At 41.5% G+C, this 19,475-nt stretch overlaps 1 protein-coding gene across 4 annotated transcripts in view; it reads left to right on the forward strand.

The window, feature by feature from the left end:
* Positions 1–19,475, forward strand: part of DIP2B (disco interacting protein 2 homolog B) — a 194,789-nt gene that overhangs the window by 79,158 nt on the left and 96,156 nt on the right. For all 4 annotated transcript variants that reach the window (XM_033116872.1, XM_033116869.1, XM_033116871.1 and 1 more), the window contains exon 2: positions 18,998–19,069. In XM_033116872.1, coding sequence (XP_032972763.1) covers positions 18,998–19,069 — 72 coding nt within the window. The remainder of the gene's footprint in view (positions 1–18,997; positions 19,070–19,475) is intronic.

Genomic DNA, 19,475 nt, shown 5'->3' on the forward strand with positions numbered 1-19,475 from the left:
TAAAATTCAATATTTAATCGAGTGATGTCCATTTAAAGAAAAAAGCAGGCAAGATCATGCGTTTTTATAAATTACCAAAGAATGTAGTGTTGCCTTTGATATGTCCAGATCTGAAAAGAGGACTAGGCAGCGTGGGGGGACTGGGCAGAGAGAACGTCACAGCGCAAGTGGGCTCTTGGTTATGTCTCCATCTGACAGCTGTCTAGTCTAAGAAAAAGCAAGTCATTGGGAATTGGGTCTTTTAAGACAGGATCAAGTCGTTCAGTGACATTTAGCCTAGAAAGAAGAGGGGAGAGCGTGACGTGGCGTATCGTACCGTGTTAGTGATGAGGAAGATTATTGGCTGTCCTCCGATTTTTAAGCTAGTTGGTTGCCTCAGGCGATTGAGCCTGGTTCCATTTTTCTGCTCAGCGAGGGCCCAGTGGAGGTCGTTTCTCAGGAACTGCTCAAGGATAAATCCGCACAGTGATAAAGCCGTGGCCTGGTTCCAGGCCTTGGCCTGCTGCATTAGAAGAACACTTTGGGGAAATGTTGACCTTGGCACTGACCAGAGCACCAAATTCTTTGCGTTGTTTTGCATCATGCAAGCTCCTGCTGTATTGTACTCTCCCAAATAGTGAGAGTACACTGAATACTCGGCTAAATACAGAATAAACTTTTGAAATAATTAACTGCAGACGAAGTAGGCAAAAATTATTTATAGAACAAAAATACTTACTCCATGAATCCTTTCCATAGCAATGTTTCTAATGCTCCCAAATATGATTGATTATATACACCTTTGAGAAACAAATGTATTAACTATAAGAAGGAACTCTCTTGGCAGTATGCAAACATACACCGAACCTTACTCCATTTCCTTGTGAACTAACATTATTAAATGGCAGTATACATATATTACATGCACAGTATATAATACAAGTAATATATAATACAAGTAATGGCACAGTAGTAAACTATTTTTTATGGCTGGCCTTTAAAACAGTTCTCTTTTATTGATTTATAACTTTATTGCGTTGTTGACAGATGAAGTAGACTGTATGATATCAGTTCTTTGATGTTTTTATAATTTGCTTAATGGTCTGGTAGTGGTCAATTTTCATAAATGTTCTATTTATTTAAAAAGAACGTATCTCAGTTAGAGTTCCACAAGAGATTTAAGTGCTACAGAAAATTGAGTGGCTCTTCTCCGTTCTCCCAAGTGTGGTACGTAGCTGGTATTATATTAGATGCCCGGGAGGTAAGCTATCCATTGCATGTAATGAGTAGAAAGAAATAAACGTGATGAACTGCTAAAACTTCTTATAAGTGACTTAGAAGTTTATATACACATACCCACTAATGCAGTCTGTTTTCTAGATGACAGTATAGTTTGAATAGTTATGATTTGATTTATTACATTTTAGATACAGTGAGTTTTTTTTAAGAAGCTCCATTGAAATAAAATTCACACGCCGTACAATTACCCATTTAAAGTATGCAATGTAATGTATTTTAGTAAGTTCACAATGGTATGCAACCATCATTACAATCCAGTTTTAGAACATTTTTATCACCCCCAAAAGAAACCCCATACCCATTGGCAGGCACTTCCCAGCTTCCTCCCCTCACTCCTGATCTATTTCCTGGATTTGCCTATTCTGGACATTTCATATAAATGGCATCATATAAAATGTGGTCTTTTGTGACTGGCCTCTTTCACTTAGTGTAGTTTTCAAGGTTCATCCATGTTGTGGCATGTCTCAGTACTTCGTTCCTCTTTATTGTTGTATAATATTCCTGTCTTTGGATATACCATGTTTTGTTTATTCATGCGTCAGTTGATGGGCATTTGGGTTGTTTCTGCTTTTTGGTTATGAATAATGCTTCTAAACATACATGTATAAATTTTTTTCTGTGAATGTATATTTTCATCATGGAAGTGTTTTTAGCTGATTTTCAACATAAATATCACACACTGCAAAAAGGAATGCAACCTACATGAGAACCCTTTTATTTGTAATTTGTTCTGAGATTTTGATGGTTGGTGGTAGGGGCAGACTGGGTGGAGAGAGGAATTAGCATTTATTGAGGGTCCATGCTGGACTGCTGTGCTCTGCTAGGAGCTTTATGTACATCTTCTCACTTAATCCTGTTAACAGTCCTGTGAGACAAGTTTGGGTTTCCTCATTTTATAGATGGAACAAAGAAGGACCCAGGAACCTTAAATAACTTGTCCAAAGAGACATAGCTGATGAGTGATGAGCCAGGCTTACAGTATGGATGGATGTGTCTGACTTCCAGCATCATACAGAAATGGAAGATCCATAAAATTTTAAACATTAAAAAAAATTTTTTTATGGCCGGCCCAGTGGCTCAGGCAGTTGGAGGTCCATGCTCCTAGTGCCGAGGGCTGTTGGTTTGATTCCCACATGGGCCAGTGGGCTCTCAACCACAAGGTTGCCGGTTCGATTCCTCGACTCCCACAAGGGATGGTGGGCTCCTTCCTCTGTAGCTAACAGCAGCAGCTGGAGCTGGGCTATGCCCTCCATGGCTGGGATTGGGGGGACAGCATCTTGACTTGGAGGAGGTCCTGGAAGTACACACTGTTCCCCAATAAAGTCCTGTTCCCCTCCCCCAATAAAATCTTTAAAATAAATTTTTTAAAAAAATATATAATCTTACTTCTTTTACCAAATCAGCTTTTTCCAATGATTTATCTTTCTTTTTTCCTTTACTTGATGTTATTTTTTTTCTATTACTGTAAAGAACATTTCTCTATACCTATTAGCCATATATTCAGTTGTGTTAAAACCTTTTGGCTAAGGTGAAGGGTTTTTTCCCCAAACAGAGTCTTATACTGAAGCATGATTGAGTATAATCAGTAAAAGCAGCGTTGATCTGGTCGAAGATTGGAGAATTTCCTGGAATTACTAATGGCTCTGGTACAGCAAGCTTTTAGTCTGAAAACAGAGGGAAAACATCATTCTTCACACAGCTTGCTTATTTCCAGGCTGTAGTCCTTCAACAATTGGCAAATTAGTAATTGGAATTTGTGTTAACACGTCTATTTTTAACTGATAGTTTACCTAGATAATATTTTGATGGTGGAATTCAGCATGTCAAATGGGTGCTGTTTAATTTCAAGAATAAAAATAAATGCAAGTACAATGTAGAAATGCCGTTTTGACTGTGCTAAAACCTTTCATGGAAACAGCATGTATCAGATATATTAACACTAGCACAATGCATTGATGAATCCAGTTCAAGGCCCTTGATGTGTGTATTTTGATAATTTTACGTTAGTTTTAAGAGTTGCTTTGCAATATTCTGATTTCAAATAAATAAGCCAGATTTACTTTGTGAGAATTCAGCCTAGATCAAAATCTCATCGGTGTAAGACTGGGTGTGAAAAAAAGATTTATCAAGAAGATTAACAGTTAAAAGTTTATAAGGATATATCTCACCTTGGTAACAGTTAAACTAGCTTTTTAAGAGTTTTAGTACCATCATTTGTGGTTCTGGTGGGGATACAGAGTAGCAAGGTGACTGGAAATCATCTCATTTACTGTTTAGTTTTGGGGTTATGGTTTGACTACGTGTAACAGAGACCCCAAATAACAGATACTTAAACAAGATAGAAGGTGATTTCTATGTCGTTTAATACCCTGCACTAGTCTGGAATCTCTGCTGCATGAGGTCTTCGTGCTTCAGGATCTTTCTGTCTTGTTCCTTCACCATCCTTGGATCTGGTCGTTACCCTTGGTCCAAGATGGCTGATTACCACAATCCCATTTCAGCCGTCAGGCAGGGAGAAAAAGAGGGGACGTGCCCTTTTCCAGTAAGAGCAGGACCTGGAAGTTGCCCGCATTCTTTCTATCCAGACCACATTTGCTGGTTCTTAGTTATTTGACCACAACTAGCAGTGAGGGAATTGGGAAATGTGGTCTTTATCCTGAGTGGGTGTTTTGCCCAGTCAAAAGTTTTATTATGGAAGACAAAAGAAGAGATGATGGGGAGACTTGTTTCTCCTTAAATCCCTTGGCACACAAACTGCTTATGCTGGGGGTTTTTTCCTTTATGCTTGGCTTTTATAATGATGTTTTCTCATCTTTCATATTTTGTTAAAACATTATAATTACATTCTTTAAAAAGCTTCATTCTGAAAAAACTGCATTACAAAACACTTGTTTCAAACGGGAAAGGGAATAAGAAAGTAGTATTTCAAATTGACAAAGGCAAACTTTTTAATGCAAGAATTTTAATAATAAAGTTTTTAAAATTCTAAGTCTATAGCTATAACACCTAAACATAATTGAATATATTCATCATTTGATTATTTATAGCTTTTCTTCTTGAATAATGGCTTTTCTTTTTATTACCACTACTGTCATTATAAGGAATGTTTATTTTGCTTGATATTCACATTTCTGTATAGTGACAGCATTGAAAGTTTGTTATTTTTTTCTGTAATATATTTAGGCATGTGGCGGTGTTTTGTTGTTGTTTGGGGGGGGTGAGGATAGGGACAGAATGGGGTACTGGGCTTTTCATTGTTACTGAGGGTAAGTAGCAGTAGTGTTTTTTTCCTTTTAATTCCTAACTTTGATTGTGATTAGTACATTGAAGTACAGGAAATATCTGTTCAAACTCTGAAGTATTATTCCTCGCATTGTTGTCTTTGCTATTTTAGGAAGGAATTTGTTGTTCTTTTTTTTTTTCCCCCTCCAAGTGAAACTGCAGGAAAGAAGTAGATCTTTAGGTAATGATATTGGAGATTTAAATATCTCTAGGGGAACAGCAGACACACATCACTGAAAGAGCCAAACCGTACTACCTCAGCCAAACCAAAAGTTATATATAGCTCCTAAATGGTGGTGGATAGGTGTTTATAAAGTTACAAGGCATTTATAAGAATCCTTAAGCAGATCATCATATTTCTTTCTTTCACTCTACTTTTTTTACCTGCTAAGGATATCAGCTCTTGGACACTACTGAAATGCCATGGTCAGCTGTTACAAAGACCATTTTTATCCTTTTGCTCCTTTCCCCACCCTTGCTCAGGGAGCCTCTTTTCCTAAGAGTATTATTAACATTTAACATTTATTCTTTTGCTGAGGCTACGTTGAGGGGCGTAGGTTGTTTTTATTTAATCTTTAAAAATAGAACCACCAGCTATTTTAAATTTGCCACCGTAAAAGAGGAACCAGCAACAGCATCTGGCTGTCTTTTATGAATGTCTGATCCAGGGTGTACCCTTTTGGGTTTAGGAACCCCCTTTTCCTTCCCACTTCTGCTGCTGACAGTTTTTTTCTCTCCCTCTCTCTCCCTCTGCTTTCTTCCCTAGTAATCCATTCCTTCAATCACTCTTTCACAGACCTGAGTTCCCCCTCAACTTCCATTACCATGTACCCCAAAGCTGTTCCCTGCACCAGCAAAGATCTCTTCATTTGTAGCCTCTGTCGCCACCCATGCCCCCCCCCCCCACCTTTAGGAGGAAATGCCCAAGAAATTTCAGTTTTTAAGTGTTTAAAATGTAAATTAATCTTCAGTTTTACCTATTCTTTATCACTTTTTCATGGCTTTTGTTTTTAATAGTTTATGTTTGTTTGTTTGTTTGTTTGTTTTGGTCTTAAGTAGATTCAAAGTGAGCAAAGAAGGGCAGGTATGGAAAGTAGAAGAGGAGAATTAGCTCAGCAGGAAAGCTTTATATAATATCTCCTCCTGATCTCCTTTCCCCAATTCCTTTCACCTCTCCTTTTGGAATCCTGTTATTTCATCCTGAGGGTGATTTGTTCTGCCATCCCAAGATGAATCCTGAGTGTACTTCCCATAGAAACTTTAAAAAGTTATAGAAGTTAGGTTGATAGCACTGCAAATCAGTATTCAACAAGTATTTATTATCGATTGATTCTTGATTAATAAGTACTTGCTAGCCTGGATCCCATCATCCTGCCTACCCTTATTTCCTATTAAACCCTACTTCTCAATTATTCACACCATCAGCCTTTCCTCAGGGACTGCTGGAGAAAATCACAGAACTGGACATTGGTGCCACTAAACGTTCTGCCCTCCCGTCTCCCTGAAGCCTCGGCAGTGCCCGACACCCTCCACGTTTCTTTAGTTAACTCCCTCTTCCATTTGAGTAGCAGATGTCATTGAGTGGCTGACTCTGTGCTAGAACTTTGCATGTATTATCTCTTTAATCCTCATAATAACGTGTAGGTTCTATTATGTTTGTGTTACAGTTGAGGAAATTGAGGCTTAGAGCGGTTAACTTTTTCAGACACAGCTGGCTAACAACTGGCAGTGCTGGGACTGCCGTCTGTATCCGCTTCGGAGCACGGGCCTTCCCCCATTCCCCTCGGGCACTCGGTGTCTTTCCTGAAACCCCCTCTCCTTCCAGCTCGTCAGTCCCTCTCAGCAGAGCCCTAGAGAGGCCGCTGCGAGGAGTCAAGGGCGTGGGACTGGAGGCAGACCACCCGGTGTGAAGCCGGCTCTCCCGCAGACACTGTGTCCTGCGCAAGTCACTTATGCTCCTGGTGCCTCCCTCTCTCACCTGAAAACTGGGACCAATAATAATGCCACCCCGTGGGACTGTTTTGAACATTAAGTGAGTTGATACATGTGAATGCTTTAGATGAATGGTGCCTGGCAGGAGATCAGTACTAAATGAATGTAGAGGGGAAAATAGATGAAAAACCTTTAGTCCCCCTCCTGTGCAGAAAGAAATGGAGGGTCATCCGGCCAGTGCCCTGCCCCCAGTGCTCCCCCGACATCAGCAGGTACTGACACGTTCTCGGCTCCTTCCTCAGAGAGAAAGGTATCGGTAAAGCCCTACAATACTTCCAACTTTTTATACATCTTGACAAACAGAAAAGGATATTTGTTCAGTACAGTGGGATAAAAGGGCTGTTGGTCCCTTCAGGTGACTGCCCCAGGGTTTCCAGGTCCTCTGAGCTCTGCCAGGCTGCCCCAAGGACCGAGAGTGAACCTTTCCACACCGGTGAAGTCCTCACAGATTAAGGGCACAAAGTGTTCCCAGAGTGGACTGGGGAGGCGTGGAACTAACCCCCTGAGGTAATCCATGCCCCTAGCTCTTCATCTCATTCCTTCTAATCTTTCCAGGAACTTCAGTCTTTATTACCTGGTTCCTTTGCTGGCTTTGATGGTGTTACTCTCCTGCTTAAAGCCCTTCAATGGCTGTCTCTTTCATTTAAAAATAGAATCCCAGCTCCTTCTGATGGGCTCCAGAGCCCCATGGGATCTGGGCCCCGCCCCCTCCCCGCCTCATGTCCATGTGCTGCACTCCTGCCCAGGCCCACCCCACACCAGGTCGTCATAGGGGATGTGCTTAGCCCATCACTGCAGGCCCACAGCCCCCGCCCCCAGCTTTTGTTTCATTTTTCAAAATATTTGAACGTGTTCAATTTTTGTAGGGCTCGGCTGAAATATCACTTTCTCAGAGTAACATTCCCCAGCTGGCCAGACGAGGTCATTTCCGAGGTTTGAGCCTGCCTGCAGGTTTATGCTGAGCAGTGGACCTGCGGAATTCTCTGTCAGAGCCCTCAGCCCCCTGGGCAGCCTCTGTGTAGCCCTTATCAAACCTGTAATTAAGTCATTAATTATATCATGGTTTTGGGATGTCTCTGTGCTGGAGGAGTCCGTACACTTCATGACCACGAGGATAAATTTTGGGACCATGTCCATCTTCTGTCCTATACCTCTGACTAGTGCTTTGCAAATAGGAGTTCTTAGTATTTACTGGTTGAATCAGTGTTTCAGCCTCTTTCTGGTAGCTCTATGTAACATAAATATGTGTCCATCTTTAAGAAAAAGGCAGAAAAGACTCACTCTCCTTGACTATGTAAAATTCTATAGCTACTGCACCATGTCGTTCAATTTACTATAAACATGTTAAAAGAAAGATATCTGTTATTCTCACTTCACCTCTTATCCATTCGTCAGTACTCTAATCTTTTTCCTCTACTGTTCCTTAAAGCTGTTCTTAACTGGGCCACTGGTGATCTAGCTGCCAAATCCAGCAAGTAGTTTTCAACCCTTATATCACATTTGTGACAGTGTACGTTATTCATCTTCTCCTTCTCTCTCTCTCCACTCCCTTCTCTCTCTCCACTCCCTTCTCTCTCATTCCTCCCATTTTTTCTTGGTCTTCCGCTGTGTCCCCGTATTATCTTTTTCCTCTGCCTAATCTTTAAATGTTAGTTTTCTCCAGGATCCCTTTTCTGGCCTTTTCTTCTCAGGCTGCATTCCTTCTGATGACGTCATTCACACCCAAGCCTTCAGCTGCCACCTCCTACACTGATAGTGAAAATCTCTTTATCTGTCCTAGGCCTTATCTTTTCTATTGCCTGCTGGATATCTTCCCTTGTTTTTGACTTGCCACACATAACAGTGCCAGGCCAAGTGACATTCATTAAACATGGACCACAAGCAACCTTAGCGCTCATTTGATCCTGCTTCCTACAGATGAGGAAACTGAGGCCCAGGGAAGTACAGTGGCTTGCCTGGGAGCAGAGAGCTAGTTTGGAGCACAACCGGGGAGGGAAAACATGTCTCCTGACACCTGGAGTCTGAGGTTATAAATCTATGCCAGACCCATAAAGATAATCTGTTTTCTGTCTCATGGGCCCTTTCTGTCTCAGGGCCCTTTCTACCCTGGCCTAAATGAGTTGCTTATTTTCTGATCCACATCCTGTAGCAGTGACAGTATTCCCCCTACTTACATTTTGCCATGTTCATCTTTGGTTTCCAGAGTAGTAGGAATTAGCTGCCAGCAAAAATCTTCATCTGTTTAAAAATTTTTACTTTATTCCTGCATTTGCAAGAGGGCATACTTAGATTTTTGATCACTTGTTATTTTTTTCTACACCATTGATTAAGAATGCCTGGCACATGCACTGTCCAATTCTCATTCAGTGATTGTTACTGCTTACTTATTGCCTGGTTTTTAAAAATTATTCTGATGTATGCCAGAATAAAGGCAGAATAATTGAATATGCCTTGCTGTTCTTGCAAGAAACAGTTTTCTAATTTTCTGAGGAAAATTAAAGAGAGAAGTCGGGTAGAAGCCATAAAGAAAAATTACCTTTTTTCCTGGGAGTTCCGCCCCCAAGCATTTGCAGTTCACCCTAAATTAAAATAACAATGTCCATAGTTAGATGTGTGTGCTCCTGGTTCATGCATAATGGCACTGTTTTATTCACGTACATTTACACACATTCATTCTAACTAATCTCTGCTCATTTCTGGTTGAGATATTTGTACCTCCTCTTTGATGGCACTTTTCCTTCTTTTAGAGTGTTAGCACCCAAAGGCACTAGCACAGCTCGCATTGGCTCTTACTGCTGAGGATTTACATGTGTCTTCAGAGACATGTAATGGAGTCTCTCCTCCTCCTCCTCTTCTTTTTTTTTTTTAAATGAAAACCTACCAACTCAGAATTTTCTAAATAACCCTTTTAAGGAGAAAGTTATTGTTAGGACGTAAGGGTGGGGCTGGGGCTGGAGGGGTGTCAACGAAAACTAGTTGAATGTGTGCTATGTGCCAGGGACTTTTGCATTTATTCCCTCATTCAAGACTCATCCTAAACACTCAAGGTAGGAGTTATTCCAGTTTTACCTATTATGAAACTGAGGCCGAGATGTTTAGTAACTTGTCAGGGAGCCAGTAAATGGCAAACTCAGGGTCCCAACCCAGGTCTGCCTTAGGCTAGAATCTGGGCTTTTCCTACCAACTGGTCCATTCCAGGGATTCCTCCTGCTCTGTTTAAACATTCAGGTCATTTGTATAACAAATTTCTTATTTGCAGACATAGTTTTTCTAATGGACAGATGAACATACCTTTTGCATTAGATGGGTTAATTTAAGCAGCTGCCTGATGGTGTCGTCAGACTTAGAGTTCAGTTTCTCAGTGTGTTTCAAGTGTTTTACTCTGCTGCTTTTTATTTGTTTGAACTTGCTTGGTGCCTTAGGTGAAATACCATCTGTAAGAAGTCATATATATTTGACCTAGAAAACAGAACCGTGCAGCCAAAACAATTCTATGATTTGAGTTTTGGGAGAAAACATTCTGGGCTCATTCTCAAGTTCTTGACGTGGAAAATGTCTAGTTATTGTTTTAAATGAGGTGAGAGGACATCTACTGAGGATGGAAATTTGAGTGTCCCGAAGTTAATTTCCTTGCAAGTCTTTCGTAAGATTAGTAAAGTTGAGTTAAAAGAAGAGAAATTATAACTTTTATAGGCTGCCATTTGAAGATATTTAGAACCACTGGAGTTTTTTTTTTCTCCAAAAGAAAAATTAGATAAAAGGAAAATTCTCATTGTCTTTCAACAGATTGAAATATTTTAACAGAGGTTTATTTCTGGGTCAGCTATAAAAGTATTGTATCTTTTCACCCTCCTTTCAACACAAGAGTCATTCTACCTATATGTAGAAAGAAACTACAGAGAGTTTTAAAAATAATTCAAGGTTTTTAATTCTTTGGAGTCCTCTTGGCCACTTTCAGTTGAGATATGGCAAGAAAAATAGGTAGGAAAAGACAAATGCCCCAATGCTTTGTCACTGGTTTCAGGGGTCAGGCCATCATTTCGTGTGACTGTGAGCCTTTATTTTGTTTTTGTGAGCTTTTATTTATGTCACCTCTGGAAGGAGGAAGATTGGAGAATAGGTGCCTGGTACATATAATTCATTGAATGGAATTACTGTTGTAAGGAGAACATGATAATATTTAATAATAAAAATTTTTCCTTGTCTTCTAGCCAGTGTCTCCTGGATATGATCCAAATCCTCTGCCTTTTTCAGTTTTGCAAAGATTGACCTCATTCACACTCTCAGCTATACTCTTGGCTCTTTCTTTGTGTGTGTTCTTATATCCCCATGTACCAACAGCCATAACCCCAGCCCTACTCCCCGTCTCTGTCCATAGCCAACAGGTACCACCTTCCTGGTCCAGGATTCATATGTAGATGATAGAATAGGTTTGTTCGGTAGACTTACAGATTTGAAGGTGATGAGTATAGAACGTTTTCTTCTTTGTTTCATTTCTTTCCTTCCTAATGACTCCTTAACAAAAAGGAAAGGCCATATTGTCTGTTAGCTGAAGTTTAGTCATGATGTCTAATGACTTCTTGCTGACTGTTTTATAACTGCCCTTGGACACAGTTGCCACAGCTGGCTGTCTCATTTAAAGGATGATTAAGAGATAATCTACACAGGGTCCTGTTGTGGGGTGGTGGGATTTTTCATGCCTTCTGGAAGGTTATCTGTATTTTGGAGTGAGTCATAAAAATCGTTTATCCCATGTTGTTCATTTTATGAACACTGGGTTAGTTTTATACTTTCATTGCATCTGATTAGGGGGTCACCTACAAATAAACAATGAACAAAGGACAGACAATAAGAGAATGCCAGAGACCCAGATTCTAGTCTAGCTGTGTATCCTTAAGCAAGACATTTATCTTTTCACATCCCAGTTTCTTGTTCTGTTGTAAAGGTAATACCTTTTGTTTATTGAAGATGATTTTGAGGCAAATTAAACGAATGGATGTCAGAATATTTTGAAAAGTTAGAATGATGGTTGTGTTATATAGAGACATTTACCGAAGAGGGAAGAGGGCCGTAAACTGGTGACCTGTGGGATAAATATCAGCCCTAAATTCCAAGTGTCTGAAGATCCTATGTCAAGGCACAAAGCGTGGAGTCTCCTGTTTGGCTGGGCCAGCATCCTATGCATCAGAGATGAATGTACAGCTTTTAGATTCTTCTCTTGGCCCCAGTATGCCTCTCTCCCCACCGCTGTGGGTTCCAGAAACTGTCTTCGTCCTCACTGTCTGTCTCCTCTGATAGTCGTCCTTCAAGACTCAACCTAAGAGCAACTTCTGTGAAGTTGTCTCAGTCTTTCTGAAGCCAAATTTGGAGCTCCTCTCTGAAAATGAGTATAGGGTAGTTTTTAAGAAGAGGGGCCCTGGGCGCAGCCGGTTAGCTCAGTTGGTTAGAGCACGATGCTCGTAACACCAGGGTTGCTGGTTCGATCCCCATATGGGCCGGTGTGAGCCGCACCCCCACAACTAGATTGAAACAACTACTTGACTTGGAGCTAATGGACCCTGGGAAAACACACTTAAAATAAATAAAAGTTTAAGAAGAGGGGCCCGGAGCCAGGTCTGCGTGGATTCAAATCCTGATCATAGCAGTGACTAGGTATGACTGGGGCAAGTAGCTTCAACTTCCTGTGCCTCAGTAGCTTCACCTATGTAATGGGAATGGTGATAATAACACCTTGTAGGGCTGTTGTGAGGCTCTTGGAATAGAGACTGATACATAGTAAGCCCTCAAGGTGTGGTATTTATTCTTATTAAGTATTATATTTTATCTGCATTATTTTTGTACTCCCACTGGACTTTGCGCATAGTCTCTAGTGTAAAGGCTTGTCACTTTTACTGTAATTATTTGTTTAGACTGGGACCTTCTTGAAGACACAGATACTGTTGTATTCATCTTTGTTTAACACTGCATGTCATCCATTCAGTGCTCAAAACTACTTCTCATGGCATCCCCAAAGTCCCCAGCCGTTGCCACCTCTGACTGAATAGGTGTGGCTTTGAGGCAGGGCTGCAGTGGCACGTACCTTTTTATTTCAATTAGAGCAGAAAGAGTTTATGGCTGGAGCTGTAATCTTCGCTCTGTGTCCATCAAGTTCATATGTATAGAACCTGGTGACCCTCCAGAATTTCCCAAACCCTATGTTTATTTAGCACCTAATCGCTCTAGGTACTTGCTGCACAAGGTCATATATGAAAACTATTTAACATTGCCCTACCTTTCTCTGGGAGATAAGAATCCTAAAAGAACTACCAAACATGGCCATATCCACACAGAGCCAGTCAGCAGCAGAGGAAAAACCAGTAAACCACTAAGTGACTGCGTCATGGAGAGTTTATGTCATATTTCTGATATTGGAATGAAAGGCCAGATCCAAACCAAAATGTCACCCGCTCTCTAAAACTTTTCTTTTCCTAGCCAAGCAGAGATCATGATGCTTTCTTCTGGGTTCCACACTGCATTTGGTGTGTATCTCTCCCATGGCACGTATGCAGTTTTAGTAATGCTTATTTGCCTCAGTCTCCTTTCTGGGGGCATAGTTCTGACTCCTACCCCCATCTGGCCAGTAGTGTAGGCTTAGTAGGCTTTCAGTAAAAGGTTGTTGATATTGGTACTTTCTGTAGCCCAGACTCCATACTACTAAGTCTTTTTAGTCACAATAAAAACTTTGCAAGGTAGATACTATTGCTGCCCATTTTACAGAAATGGAAACCGAGACTTATCAACAGGTCAAGTAACACTAGAGTCAGACAGCCAGGAAGTGGGAATGCTGTGCTCCAGATGTGGTTCTGTCAAGCTCCGGCTCTTAAATCCTTCTCCACGCACAGTGCCGCTTCACTGACCAAATACACACTCGATGGCCACCTGATTCGTAGGACTATTCCTCCCGTGCCCGCTGACCTGCAGAGGTGTGGGTTGGCTGGGAGGCTCACACACACCTGCTCCCAGACCCTCTGTCAGTCTGCTTGAAGAGGATTTGTGGACTCCTTGTGCCAAGCCGCTTTCATTAATCCGCGGTGGTGAGGAGAGAAGTTGGGAAGACATTTCCTTTCTGTTCTGCCCCACACATGCATCTTTCCACATGTCTGCTATTGGCTGTTCAAGATTGTGGTAGTGCCGAAGCAACGCTCTGAAGTCATGTGGGTCCCCGACTGCTCCGGGCTTGCCTCTGGGTCGGTTCTTCTGAGGCTCGGTCCCTGCACACCTGCCAGACACTGCAGACCCCTGGAAGTGAACACGTGGGTGGAGTGGAGAAATATGGTACCCTAGTGGGAGGAAACGCTAATCCTCCCTTTATTTGTTTAGTTCTCAAAAAAACTTGAACAACAGGTTTAACTTAGATCTGTGCCATTTAATGCAGATTTTATACAGGTACAGTTGTGGCACTCCTTTTTGTTGAATGCCAGATGGCAAAACAAATCTGTTCTGAGGGAGAATGCCGTGGTGTGACTGGTGTGTGTGAGCTCCTGAGGTTCCCCTGCTCCTCGCTCCCCAGAGGCTGTATCACCCACACAACATTCTTCCCCTCCTCTCTCCACCCTCCTCACGTTAAGTCAGCAGAACCGCTTAGCACGCTCCACACAGGATTCCTTCTTGCAGCAATTTCCAAACGTGCCCGATTTTTAAGACTCGTTGGAAGGCATTTGTTAGAAATACAGGTATCTGGGTCTTAGTCCATCCAGACTTAGGGGATCAGAATTTTCCTGGGAGGGGCCTGGGAATTTGTACTGAAGAAGTGATTCTTAAAAATCGGGGCAAGGGATGGCCGGATGGCTCAGTTGGTTAGAGCGCAAGCTCTCAATAGCAAGGTTGCCAGTTCAATTCCCGCATGGGATGGTGGGCTGCACCCCCTGCAACTAAAGATTGAAAATGGCAACTGGACTTGGAGCTGAGCTGCGCCCTCCACAACTAGACTGAAGGACAACGATTTGGAGCTGATGGGCCCTGGAGAAACACACTGTTCCCCAATACTCCCCAATTAAAAAAAAAATGTTTAGAAAACATTGTTTTAGTCCAGCAAAAACTGCTTGACTGCAGGTGGTGAGAATGATACGAGCACAGACTACAGCTGGGCAGCGACAGAAATGTGGAAAAACAAATTCAGTTACATGGGGAAACTAAATTCCTTCTGTCTGGTCTCACTCTCCGGCTGGAGGATACAGCGATCCCTGGTGGGGTTCCTCGGCTGTTAGTGCCCAGCTGTGTGTGTACAGTTCCTCTCTGCGGGCAGGCTAAGTATTGCTTGTCTGGCTACCTTTGAGGTCTAGTTGTCAAGTTTCAATAAACTTGGTTCCCTAAATTTCTCTCCCTGGGCCTTGAAGCAACTGCTAACGTAAAGACCTCTTTTTCTCCCATTTCCAGTTTTCCACCCAAGTACACATGTCTCCATGACTTATTGTTCTCTCCCTGCCTCCATTTTATTCATTCATTCAGTCCTTGGTTCAACAAGTGTCTGTTGTGCCAGGCTGTGGGTGGGCTACAGAGAGGAGCAAGGCACAGTCCCTGCCCTCCGTGCACAGTCTGGGGGGACACAGACATGTAAACAATTAAAATACTGTGCTGTGCTAAGGGTTCTCATAGAAGTGTGTGCAACGTTGTAGGTCACCAGGAAGAAGTGACCCACGCGTGGTGGCAGGTATCACAGAGGAGGTGACCTGTGCGAAGGGCCTTGTAGTCAGAGAGAAGGGGGAGGGCACATTTAAGTTAGTAGATGGCTCCTCATCGTCGTCCTCGCATTCTCGCTGCACTTCATCTTCTCCTGTGTCCGCCTACTGTCTTCCCTCAGTCGTGGGTCTAGGGGAGCTGACATGGCTTAGACTCTCTTGACTGAGATGGTTGATTAATGTCCAAGATACAAGGTGTAACCGTTTGTCCCACAATCATTTATTGACAGTGAATGAGATTCGGCACTGAAGAAAGCTTTTAAAGGCCTATCACTTTATCAGAAGTGTTCTGAGCCAGCAGAGCTGGTGTCTGTGTCCTCTAGGGAGTGGGTGTGTGTGGGGGGGTGTGGGGTGATAGGGGAGCTTGTGACTGGGGAATGGGATAGGAGAATGCTCTATTGTTTCTTTTACCAAAAAGGGCATGATTTCCTGTTTCTAAGAAGGTTTCCTTGGTAGGTTCCCGCATCTCTGATAGTTGTGTGTATTATTGAAACATTATATCCCCCAAGGTTCTAATATCAAGCCTTGCACAGGGTGTATAGTCTGTAAATACTTGCTGGATGAATAACGGAATAAATAAATGAATAATGGTGGTATACCAACATATTTCAGTGAGGTCCTTATTTTATTTTCTGCATTATTCTTGGAAATTTCTCCCTATGAAACTAGTAGGTCAATGCCGTAACCAGCCAATTTAAAATATCTTAATGAACAGATGGATGTAGTTTGCTAATTTGACAAGATTTGGTTTTTATTTCCAAAAAATGCACTGTGGGTTTCTCTTACTTCACTAGAGAAACAGAGATGAAGGGCCATTGTGATTAAATTTGTTCAGTCTAATAAATAGTCATGATTGCAGTTTTAAAATATTTATTGTTTCTTGAAATAATGGATGTTCGTTGTAGAAAAAATAGAAAATACAGGCAAGCAAAAAGGAGAAAAAGCTAAAACCAATTGATAATCTTGCAAGCCATAGCTAACCATTGTTAATATATTGGTGTGTAAAAATCCACATTTTTTTTCTATGCACGTGTATGTAAAAATAGTTATTCTAAAAATTGAATATACTGTAGAGGCTGTTTAGTATCTTGCCTTTTTTCTGTTACATACTGTGACCATCCTATCTTGTTAACAAATATATATGTACAGAGCCATTCATTCTTAAACATATATGTTTGAGATTATACAAATCATTCAGGCTTCTTTTTAAATCAACCTCTATTAAAGTATATAGCACAACTGAAACCCCATAATCCTGTCCTCCTAAGGATAAATATTAATTGTGTGTGTGTGTGTGTGTGTGTGTGTGTGTGTATAGTGTTCCAGACTGTTTGCTGTATATACACAAATATATCTACTACTATTTTTTTTTCTTTTTTACAAAATTAGACCCTATTATACCTGCTGTTCTGCAACTTGCCTTTTACCCTTAACATATTTTAGGCACCTTCGTGTGCCAAGGCATTTGGGATACCTGCCTGTTAATGTAGAACTGGGTGTCTCATTCCCAACACTATTGACCTTTTGTGCTGGATAATTCTGTTATGGGACTGTCTAGTGCATTGCAGGAGGCTTAGCAGCATCCCTGGCTTCTGTCTCTTAGATGCCAGTAACACCCCTTCTTCCGGTTGTGACAAAAATGTCTCCAGACATTGTGAGTTGTCCCCTGGGGAGCAAAAGTCACTCCTGCTGAAAGCCCCTGATACAGATGGTCCATAATGTAAGTTAAGCATCTAGAGTCCTTCCAGTTTTTTCATTACAAAGAATGGATCAGGGAATATTCTTATATTGATTTTTGTGTGGCTGTGTGAATATTATCATTGAATAAATTCCTGGAAATTTGTAGTTGCTGAATCGAAATTTTGATAGAAATTACCAAATTACTCCACAGAGATTGTATCAATTTACTTTTCAACTATATCCTGATGACTCCAAATCTATATCTCTGCTGAGTTCTACATCCATCCATCTAACTGTTAACTGAACATCTTCTCTTATGTGTCTCATAGGCCTTTCCTAAGCTCAACACTCATTTACTGCAGTACTAACATGGCTCTTCTTGCTGTATTTCTCTGTCAGAGAATATCACCACCATCGGCCTGGTTGCTCAAACCAGAGAAAGTTTCTTCTCCACCTTATATCCAACCAGTCATCAAATCCTGTCCAGTTTTCCTCCCTAATGTCTCTCTTAATCCATTCACTTCTTTCCATCCCTTCTACCATTATCTTTAACTTAAGCTACTACTAACTTGCCCACATCACTAGTAGCATTGGGACAACTAATCTCTCTGGCTTCTACCCTGGGTCCCATTCTCCTCAGAAAGAGTGACCTTGCTGCACTCTACGATTGTTAATCCCCTCTGAAGCCAGTCCACCATGCTACCTGTCCCCGTCTACTCCATCAGTCAGATGCTGAGGCCAACAGCGACTGACATTCATCACTCTTGATTTCAAATCTCTGTATCCATCAAAATATATGTTCCACCCCCCTGGTAATTGACTAATAAGTACATGTTGTAAATTTCAATTTATAAATTGCTTTTTATACTAAATTTCGACTTTTAAATAGTTTTCTCTGACTAAAAGAATTATTTTTTGGAAAACGGTGATCTATCATGTCACGTCACCACATGTATATATATGTATTCCTCTATCTTTGAATGGCCTCTTCTTTTCCTGCATTTCCCGTTCCTTTTGAGCCTGCTCTCTACCCATCCAGTTTCTGCCCTTTCTTTAGTACCTAGCACATCTCTTGATACTTCAACCGCACATTTTCTCCTGTAACAATTAGTTTATTTTTATTGCATTTGTTGTATGTGTACTTTTTGTGTGCTTCATGTATACTTTTTTATTTAACATGTATATATAATAATACAGACCAAGAAACAAGGGGAGAGGATGTGGGAGTTCAGCCCCGAGTTCCCACACAGGTGCAGAAGGGCCTTTCAAATATCCCATCCCAGTGCCTGAACCTTGACTTCTTAACTATGACTTTTTTTTTTTTTTTTAAGATTTTATTGGGGAAAGGGAATAGGACTTTATTGGGGAACAGTGTGTACTTCCAGAACTTTTTTCCAAGTCAAGTTGTTGTCCTTTCAGTCTTAGTTGTGGAGGGCGCAGCTCAGCTCCAGATCCAGTTGCCGTTGTTAGTTGCAGGGGGCACAGCCCACCATCCCTTGTGGGACTGGAGGAGTTGAACTGGCAACTTTGTGGTTGAGAGCCCACTGGCCCATGTGGGAATCAAACCGGCAGCCTTCGGAGTTAGGAGCACGGAGCTCCAACCGCCTGAGCCACCGGGTCAGCCCTTAACTATGACTTTTGATTTTATGTGGATCCATACAGCAATAGAACTGAACTGCATTCATTTGGTCAAATGGAAACTTTGGAGAGAAGATCATTTATCTGCTGATCTTGCAGCATTCCATTTTGGGGTATCTTAAATACCAAGGAAACGAGGGGTGCCTAGGAACTCGGGAACTTCTGACATACTATACAGCATGTTGCAGTGCTAGATTAGTGTAGGGACAAGCCCTACAATTTTCCACAAGAAGTCAGCTCCAAGCCTGTGGGTAATCACACACAGCAAAATGCCTGGCAAAGAACTATACATTTTTGTCCTGCTATCTATGTGGTAATTCTGTAACACTCTGTAATTAATTTTATTTTTACAGTGAACAACCACAGTGTAAGAATAATGCATAACCTATTTCTGTTTCTTGCTATTTTAGGAGACATCACACAGAAGGGATATGAAAAGAAAAGGTCAAAACTCCTGTCTCCTTACATCCCGCAGACACAAGGTAGGCAGCGAGAAGAGGTTTAAACCTTTTCAGTGTTTTTACGCCAAAAAAATGCTGTTTTACAAGGAAATCTGTCTTTTGTTGGTTCCTGTTTCTTTCCCTCCCTTCTTCACCGTGGGAGAGAAAAAAAAACGGAAGGAAAGAAAGGAGGAAATGAATCTTAACTGAGCATCTGCTATGTGCTAGGCACTTTTAAAATTCCCAAGGTCATCAAATCATTTACACAGAGCTTGGGTGGTAGTGTGTCTGTGCATAGCTGACATGATTCAGTGGCAGAGAATTCCAGGGCATGTAAAAACTGCATCTCATTTATGCCTGAGCATGGACTATGATGGAGAGGAGCGAGGGCAGCAAAGATTAGAGGGAAGGACAAATTCAGTACTGCAAGGCAACACAGGGCTGGAGT

The sequence above is a fragment of the Rhinolophus ferrumequinum genome, chromosome 10 (assembly GCF_004115265.2).
Source record: "Rhinolophus ferrumequinum isolate MPI-CBG mRhiFer1 chromosome 10, mRhiFer1_v1.p, whole genome shotgun sequence".
Taxonomy (NCBI): Eukaryota; Metazoa; Chordata; class Mammalia; order Chiroptera; family Rhinolophidae; genus Rhinolophus; species Rhinolophus ferrumequinum.